This window comes from Micropterus dolomieu, linkage group LG19 (genome assembly GCF_021292245.1).
Source record: "Micropterus dolomieu isolate WLL.071019.BEF.003 ecotype Adirondacks linkage group LG19, ASM2129224v1, whole genome shotgun sequence".
Taxonomy (NCBI): Eukaryota; Metazoa; Chordata; class Actinopteri; order Centrarchiformes; family Centrarchidae; genus Micropterus; species Micropterus dolomieu.
Window position 1 is genome coordinate 35,553,080 of NC_060168.1, and position 9,196 is coordinate 35,562,275.

Consider the following 9,196-nt stretch of genomic DNA (forward strand, 5'->3'; position numbering starts at 1 on the left):
CAGCTTGTCTAACAGTGGAAAGTAGTGAAACAGTGTAAAGTAGTGAGCGGACAGCTTGTCTAACAGTGGAAAGTAGTGAGCGTAAAGTAGTGAGCGGACAGCTTGTCTAACAGTGGAAAGTAGTGAAACAGTGTAAAGTAGTGAGCATGCAGCTTGTCTAACAGTGTAAAGTAGTGAGCGGACAGCTTGTCTAACAGTGTAAAGTAGTGAGCGGACAGCTTGTCTAACAGTGTAAAGTAGTGAGTGTACAGCTTGTCTAACAGTGTAAAGTAGTGAAACAGTGTAAAGTAGTGAGCGTGCAGCTTGTCTAACAGTGGAAAGTAGTGAAACAGTGTAAAGTAGTGAGCGTGCAGCTTGTCTAACAGTGGAAAGTAGTGAGCGGACAGCTTGTCTAACAGTGGAAAGTAGTGAAACAGTGTAAAGTAGTGAGCGTGCAGCTTGTCTAACAGTGGAAAGTAGTGAAACAGTGTAAAGTAGTGAGCATGCAGCTTGTCTAACAGTGTAAAGTAGTGAGCATGCAGCTTGTCTAACAGTGTAAAGTAGTGAGCGGACAGCTTCTCTAACAGTGGAAAGTAGTGAAACAGTGTAAAGTAGTGAGCGTACAGCTTGTCTAACAGTGTAAAGTAGTGAGCGTGCAGCTTGTCTAACAGTGTAAAGTAGTGAAACAGTGTAAAGTAGTGAGCGTACAGCTTGTCTAACAGTGGAAAGTAGTGTCTAACAGTGTAAAGTAGTGAAACAGTGTAAAGTAGTGAGCGTGCAGCTTGTCTAACAGTGTAAAGTAGTGAGCGTGCAGCTTGTCTAACAGTGTAAAGTAGTGAAACAGTGTAAAGTAGTGAGCGTGCAGCTTGTCTAACAGTGTAAAGTAGTGAGCGTACAGCTTGTCTAACAGTGTAAAGTAGTGAAACAGTGTAAAGTAGTGAGCGTGCAGCTTGTCTAACAGTGGAAAGTAGTGAAACAGTGTAAAGTAGTGAGCGTACAGCTTGTCTAACAGTGGAAAGTAGTGAAACAGTGTAAAGTAGTGAGCGTACAGCTTGTCTAACAGTGGAAAGTAGTGAAACAGTGTAAATTTGCTGTGTAGGGCAGAAATATTTAAGCTAATCAAGTTTGAGATGGGACATCACCTCCTCCACCCAGCGCTTGTGAGATGGTGGCATAGCTTTCTTCCAGTTAAGAAGTATTAGACATCTAGCAAGTGAGGTGGAGAATGCTATAGGCTCCTGGTTAATGGTTTTTCCTGCTGGACAAACAATGCGGTCGATGGGTTAGGATTTACATATATGAACAATTATTAAATATAGCTGCAAGCGGCAATAATTAGGATCCAAGTGGGTCACTAAAAATGGAACCTTTCATATTTTCAGAGGAGACCAGACCAGATGCAGGCAACGTAAGAGATATAAAGTGATGAAATAATTTGGCCTCAAAGCCTTTTTTGAGATAACTGCAGAAACACAAACTTATTCTTACAGCATCACCTTGAAATGAATAAGCTGTATTCCTCACTGTTTCATGTATTCACATTTCTGTTTACGTCTGTTATATCGCAGCAGATGAACTCACTGATTCTCCCGTGTCTCTGCTCAGATATGGGCAGTGAAAGGAAAGCCCTGCTTGAGAAAGCTTACCCAGAAGTCCTTGCGTTCTGTCGCAGTCTTGGGCTGGTGTTCGAGGTCAGTTTCCCACTTTGAATGTACTTTAAAAACAAAGTAATCCAGTAACACATAATACGATATAAAATGTGAATATATGTATTTGCAGTTTCAGTAAATACCTGCTCATTGATCAGTGAGGTCACTTCCTGTTCAGGTGGTGGATCCGTGTTGGGGGATTCGAAGTGTCCCGTCAGGAGACCCTGAGGCCTGCGAGATCTTCCTGCAGGAGATCAAGAACTGTAAGAGGATTTCAGCCGGACCAGCTTTCATTGTGAGTCTCTGATCTTCCTTAAATTATAATCCAGATTTAATTGTTTGTGTCACATGATTGAGCTCTTTTTAAAATATACAATATCTCATAAAAGTGAGTCCACCCCCCTGACTTTGTAAATATCTGATTATATCTTTTCATGTGACAACACATGAAAAGACACTTTGCTACAATGTAAAGTAGTGAGTGTGCAGCTTGTATAACAGTGTAAATTTGCTGTCCCCTCAAAATAACACATCACACAGCCATGTCTAACTAAAAATACTCATTTTTTTCCAAAACATCCTTTCCACTGCCCTGGCGTACAGTTTATCTGACAACAAAGCTGTATTTAGAAAACAAAATTATCTATTATTTAAGAAAATGGTGCGGTGAAATTTAAATTCCTGTACTTAAAAAGGACGGCTCCAGTGTTTTTGAATGTTTGAGCTCATTTACTACTAAACTACAGTGACTTACTGTCACAAATGCTGGAACCATTTTTCAAACCACGTTAGTGTTTAAACGTTCTGACGTTTTCTTCCTATAATTCCAGGCAGCCACTGGTTTCTAATCTAAGACTCCTGAAACGTGTGTCATTCATCACACTGTTAATAAAGTTCGCTTCACATTTTTAGTCAACGTTTACGGGCTATGATAAGGATCGATAAGAGAAGTGTCTCTATTCCCCTGCAAGAACCACTGCTTTAAATCAGTTTTCCAGTCCTGGAAAAGTCCTTGGAAAATAGACTAAATGTCCTGAAAACAATGAAAAATCTCTTAAATTTCCCTTATGTTAAAACCCATTTTTGCAATGTTTGTTTTAGAGCTGCAACGATTCATTGATTTGAATAGTTGTCAACTATTAAATGAATCACCAGCTATTTTAATAATGAATTCATCGCTGTGAGTCAATTCTCGCTGTGAGTCTTAAATGTGAATATTTTCTGGTTTCTGTGCTCCTCTGTGACGGTAAACTGAATATATTTTTGGCTGTGGACAAAATAAGACATTTGAGGACGTCACCTCGGGCTTTGGGAAACACTGATCAACACTTTTCACAATTTTCTGGATCTATCAACCAATGGATTTATCGAGGGGAAAAATCAATAGATTTACGGAAGGTGAAAATAACCCTTGGCTGCAGCTCCTAGTTTGTTTGTCTACTTACTTTATCTCTCTATAGAATTAAAGTAATTTCATTGTTAGATGTTAATTTGCTCGTGAATGGAGGGCTGCTAATTATTTATTTGATGTGTAGAAAATTCAAATGTCTTGTTTTTTCTGACCAACGGTACAAAAATCAGAAATATTCAGTTTACTGTGATATGAAAACAGAGAAAATCCTCTCAAACGAAAAGAAGGTACATTTTTTAAGTTTAGCTTGAAAAAGTATTCAAACCATAACTTGTTTTATGAAATTTTCTGAAGGTGAAGGTTTCCTCCTCTGGGAAACCTGTAAACAAACCACATTACACATTTCTGTTGGAGGACATGTTGAAGCATGTGGTAATAACTTTTAATCCAGGATCATCTTTCAGCTCCTCTTCTTCTATTTGTTTTCCTGCGTCTGGGCTCCAAAGGCGCTGCTGGGGAACCGGTACGGTGTCCGAGCTCTTCCTCGCCTCATCCCGGAGAAGCAGTTTGAAGTTCTTTTGTCTAAACTCTCCAAAAACCGCGAAGGCGTCAAGAAGCTGAATCAGTGGTTCTTGAAAGACGACAATGCGGTCCCACCCACCTACGTCCTTCAGCCAATCACGGCTCACTTCCCCCACTACAGCGACCTCCGACCTGAGAGTGGGCCACAGCGGGACAAAAACGTCCTTTCCTGGCATTGCACAGAGACTCAACTGTTGCAGCTCCTACGCTCCGCCGCCACGGACGCCGAGGCGGCTGGCGACATCACAGCCGAGCAGAAACAACACTTCTTCACATCAGGTCAGAGACGCCTCGCACAGCCTGTCCTTTGTTGTCTCAGAATTATAAGTGTTTTCCTCTTCTCGTCCAGTCACAGAGCGAGAGTTCGAGGAGGGCTTGTGGATGGACGATGGCGAACCGTCGGCTCTGATATTCGTCCGAGAGATTCCACGCCAAAGGGCGAGGGATGGTCCCAAACGCTTTGCCAAGTTCATGGACCTGACCGCCGGCGGTCTGCTGGACGCGGAAGCCCAGGGACTCCTCACCGGCCTCAAGTCCCGCCTCTACGCCACGTTCCAGAAGATCCTCAACCTGCACTGCGTGGAGCTCTGCAAAGGAAGCATCGACCCAAAACGCAAAGAGCACGCTCAGTACCTGGACAGCGTCTGTGAGCAGTTCGTCTCACAGATGACGGCCAGGATCGCAGCGGCGGTCGGTCCGTCGGTGGAGCGGCGCCGGCGGCGGGGGAAGGTTTGGGGAAGTATTGAGGAAGAAAAAGGGGAAATCTCAGAGCAGGTGGTTGAAGAGGTTGAACGGCATGCCGCCATGAGCTCCGAGCTGTGCAGAGGTTTCTACGGCAGGGAGGGTCTTCTGGGTAAGCTCTGCTTAGCCATGTGGGAGTCCACCAACGTCCATCACGGCCCGCTGGTGGTGCACGGCGCCGCTGGGATGGGTAAGACGGCTCTTCTGTGCAAGCTGGCGCAGGAGATGCGTAGAGTCCTGGAGGCCGGGGTGGTGGTGGTCCGGCTGCTGTCAGTTCGTCATCCTCAGAGACCCGACATCGACCACGTCCTCTGCAGCGTCTGCCTCCAGATCTGTTTGGCATGTGGTCTGGCTCCGCCCACGCCACCGATGACCAGCACTCACCTGGAGCTGCTCCGGCTCTTCAGGAACGTCCTCGTCGAGGTTTCCCAGCAGGGGAACACTCTGCTCGTCATCCTGGACGCTCTGGATCAGCTCTCAGACCAGCATCACGCTCACAAACTCCGCTGGCTGCCCGCCGACCTCCCGCCCAACGTCCACCTGGTGGTTTCAATGGACACCAACAGCGAGGCGTTCGCTAACATGCGGCTGAAGTCGGAGACTTTGGAGAGTTTCTTTGAAGTGGAGCGTTTGTCTCGTGATGAAGGGAAACAGATCATGGAGTCGTACCTGCGAGCGTCTCAGCGAACGTTGACCCCCGAGCAGAGCGACGCCGCGCTGCAGAGCTTCGCGCCCGCAGGGTGTCCTCTGCACCTCAAACTGATCCTGTCTGCCACCAAACGCTGGACGTCCTTCACCCCGCTCACAGAGATACACCTGGGCGCCAACACACAGGAAATGATGTCACAGATCTTCCTGATGCTGGAGGAGAAACATGGGAAGGAGCTGGTGGGCGCGGCCTTGGGATACATCACTCTGGCAAGGTGAGGGGTCGCGTGTACGTATTTCTGTGGACAGTTGGTGTTAATACTGTATGCTAGTGCTAATTAGCCACCTAGCCTAAAAACCTACGTTGCACTTACTTACAAATAAGGTTTTTCGATTTGATTAGACGCATGGAAACAAATTCTTAATCTATAAAAGTGGAGAACCAATAGCACGCTCTGTTGTCCAAAAAGTAAATTAAAAGGTACTTAGTATTCTCAATCATCAGAATAACATACCTGTCAGAGTAGAAATGGTTTTGAACCAACATCTAACCCATAATTTATTTCAGCAGGATAAAATGTACAGAAAATATATTTGAACAAAACTTTCCTGCAGTTTTCAACCTTGCTCAGTTTACTGTAGATGCAAAATGGACTTTTAAAGGCTTCTTCTCTTTCTTTTGGAAAAAAAAAAATATTAGCAATAAACCAAAAACTACACTACTTCAGTAACCTGTGTTTCTACGGAAGCCCTAAGAGGCCATCCATTTTATTTTTTTATCGTGATAACGAGTTAATTTAGTTTGTTCTCTCGAGATCTGGAGTTATTTATCTCATTATCTCCAAATAACAAATGTTGTTTTTCCTGAGATTTAATTAATAATAATATTAATAATTTTCTCATGATCTCAGGAAAATTGAACTTTGTTTTCGAAAAATATTGATAAATTTAAACAGTGTGTGCGAACTGTACCATGGCTTGCGGGGGAGCTCGCTGATTCTTACTGCTGTATCATTATTAGCTGCAAGCATGTAGGCCTGGGCCGACTGTGAAAGTGTCAGGCATGTTTGTCTTATTATTATTATTATAATAAGAAAAATATTAATATTATTATCATATGTAGGCATTTTGCTACAATTATGCTTCACACAAGAGCTGTTTGTGACCTGACCTTTCTTTTCTCCGTGAGAGGGAAGAATTTTGAAAAGTTGCGTGGGGCTGCGGGGAGCCTCCAGCTGCAGTACTGCCTGGATGATGCGTAATATCCAGCCAGACGGAACGATCACGAACTGTTTACAGCGCGTCTGTCGTACTAGCGACACAACCAGTACCAGAGAGGGAGCGGGGCGGACCGGGGCCAGGAGATGGCGGAGACCGGCCCGATCGAAATTATTGGCAATAAATCATGCTGTCAGTATTTTAGAGACCCCCCAAAATATCACAAATCATGCTTTTAGGGGAGCTGATGTCTTATTAAGGGGAGCTAAACTCCCCCGTAGTTTGCACCCTGTATTTAAATTAGCGCTGAGCAACGATTAAAAAATGTAATGGCATTGTTATGCACAAAATTGAATAATGAATTCTAAAGTCATGTATTGCCACTTTTAATTTAAATGTACTGCTATATACACAAAAGATAATAACGTGGTTTGCAAACACTTTAAAAAGATAAGGAGCTTTTCACCAGCAGTGTTCTCTTCACACAGTAGTAATAAAATATTTCTTGTAAATCTCAACTTAAACATTAATGTAATCAAATCAAATATTAAACCAAAGCTGTTTGCCGCTGCCAGGGCGTGACCTTTTATCTAGCTTGGTCAAACAAGTTACCATCAGAGTCCAGTTTTGTTGGGGGTTTTTCTGAGCAGGAACATTTTTCTTTTCTCGGAGCAGCAGAAACCGTCTGTGTTCAGCAGCAGGTGTTAGAGGGAGGGGAAGTTTCCAGAATCTGTTACTGTTTAACTAAACAGTGATGGCGCAACAGATAAGACGCATGCCTTCAATCCCCCACTGTGACCCATCCACCATTTTTTCCCTGAGCTAGACACTTTACCCCGTAAGTCACTTTGGATAAAAGCGTCAGCTAAATGAATAAATGTAAACAGGACATCAGCAGGAGGGAATTCACACGGCAGAGCTGCAAAACTAGATGAAGGCCTGTCAGGGAAAGTTATGCAGCCTGTCATTTTAATTTAAGCTAAATAGGCTAGAGCGCCTGCCGTTTACTCGCGGAGCGTTTGTCTCCCTGTCTGATCACCTGAGGAGCGCAGAGCGACCCCGCGGGGCCGAGAGAATACACTGTGATTTTAAGGACGTTCCTCAGACCGACATCTTCCCCAACGCTAAGCAGCAACGTCTCCGCTTGGCGTTTGATCGCTTGTCTTGCTTTTGTTTATCTGCTTCTCCCTCTCGCTGCATCCAGTCTGCCGAAGCCTCCCTCTGCTGCTTGTTCGGGTGGCTGACTTGCAGGCGGATCAACACTTTTCGAGATCTTGAGAAAATGATCCCGTTATCTCGGGAAAACGGAGTAAATGAAAACGTCTTCTGAATCCTCAGGGAAGGCCTGCTGGAGGCGGAGCTGCGTGACCTCATGTCCCTGGATGATGATGTCATCAGTGAGGTGTACAGGTACTCTCTCCCTCCGACGCCCTCGTTGATCCGGCTGCCCTCCCTCCTCTGGGCACGGCTCAGACGGGACCTCGAGGATCAGCTGGAGGAGCGCTGGACTGGCGGGGTGGCGGCCATCGCCTTCAACAACCGGTAAAGAAAAAAATCCATAGATGAATGATCACTGAGGTCAAAGGTTGAATGTTTGAGTACAATGTGTGTGTGTGTGTGTGTGTGTGTGCAGGCGTCTGTGCGAGGCGGTTTCAGCTCGGTATCTGACATCAGAGCGGCGGGGGCGGAGCCTCAGGATCCTGGCAGAGTACTTCCTGGGTCGCTGGTCGGGGAAACTGAAGCCGGTGACTCTGCCGGGCCTGTCGCTGCTCCTGTCTGACAGAAAGGTACCTACGATCAGGGGAGGACGGAAGATAAAAGAAATCCACCGGCCAAAACAATAAATTGTGTGACATATAAATTAAATCAGTACTTTTACTTGAGATAAGAAGGTATTAAGTCAAATAGAAACTTAAAGACGAGGCCTGAGTGAAATATGAAGCAAAATTAGTTTCAGTGTAAATTGCTTATAAACTTACAAGATGCTTATTGATCATTCACTCCCAATCATCCTTTGTCATTCAACCTCCTGATCAGACTGCTGACTCTCCACGTCGTAGCTCCTAACACGCTGTCATGTCAGGGCTTCTCCAAAACTAGACCCTCCCCACTTCCGCTCTGTCACGGACTGAACTCTGGTCGCCAAATCGAGTTCCCGTAATGCGTAGGGTTTAAATACACTTTTTATACGACTTTTGGGTGAACTTTCGTCTCGCTAGGGTAAACAGGATGTGACGTCACTGCCGGACCATCACTCCCCGCTATCACACGTCAAACAAACAGCAGCTGTATTTAAGATTCACGACGTTGAGGAAAAGTATTTTGTAATAACGAAACTGAAGCCATTTGTTATTTATTTATTATTTCATGATCTGTACCAAATTATTTTTGTGTGATTTATAATATTTCTTTAAGACGTTGACTGGTTCAGCTATTAATTTATGAAAAAGAAACATCCTGTTCTTTTCTGATAAGATTGTTATTGATTGTAAAAGACTAGGCTGGATACACTCACCTAAAGGATTATTAGGAACACCTGTTCAATTTCTCATTAATGCAATTATCTAATCAACCAATCACATGGCAGTTGCTTCAATGCATTTAGGGGTGTGGTCCTGGTCAAGACAATCTCCTGAACTCCAAACTGAAGGTCAGAATGGGAAAGAAAGGTTGTTGGTGCCAGACGGGCCGGTCTGAGTATTTCACAATCTGCTCAGTTACTGGGATTTTCACGCACAACCATTTCTAGGGTTTGAAAAGAATGGTGTGAAAAGGGAAAAACATCCAGTATGCGGCAGTCCTGTGGGCGAAAATGCCTCGTTGATGCTAGAGGTCAGAGGAGAATGGGCCGACCGATTCGAGCTGATAGAAGAGCAACTTTGACTGAAATAACCACTCGTTACAACCGAGGTATGCAGCAAAGCATTTGTGAAGCCACAACACGCACAACCTTGAGGCGGACGGGCTACAACAGCAGAAGACCCCACCGGGTACCACTCATCTCCACTACAAATAGGAAAAAGAGGCT

General features: G+C 44.7%; 1 protein-coding gene across 1 annotated transcript in view; it reads left to right on the forward strand.

The window, feature by feature from the left end:
• LOC123957331 (NACHT domain- and WD repeat-containing protein 1-like) overlaps positions 1–8,235 on the forward strand; it is a 16,503-nt gene extending 8,268 nt beyond the window's left edge. The window contains exons 4-10 of the mRNA XM_046030024.1: positions 1,585–1,670; positions 1,807–1,923; positions 3,486–3,840; positions 3,911–5,225; positions 7,507–7,710; positions 7,802–7,955; positions 8,206–8,235. Of these exons, the coding sequence (XP_045885980.1) occupies positions 1,585–1,670; positions 1,807–1,923; positions 3,486–3,840; positions 3,911–5,225; positions 7,507–7,710; positions 7,802–7,955; positions 8,206–8,235 (2,261 nt within the window). The remainder of the gene's footprint in view (positions 1–1,584; positions 1,671–1,806; positions 1,924–3,485; positions 3,841–3,910; positions 5,226–7,506; positions 7,711–7,801; positions 7,956–8,205) is intronic.
• The last annotated feature ends 961 nt before the right edge of the window (positions 8,236–9,196 follow it).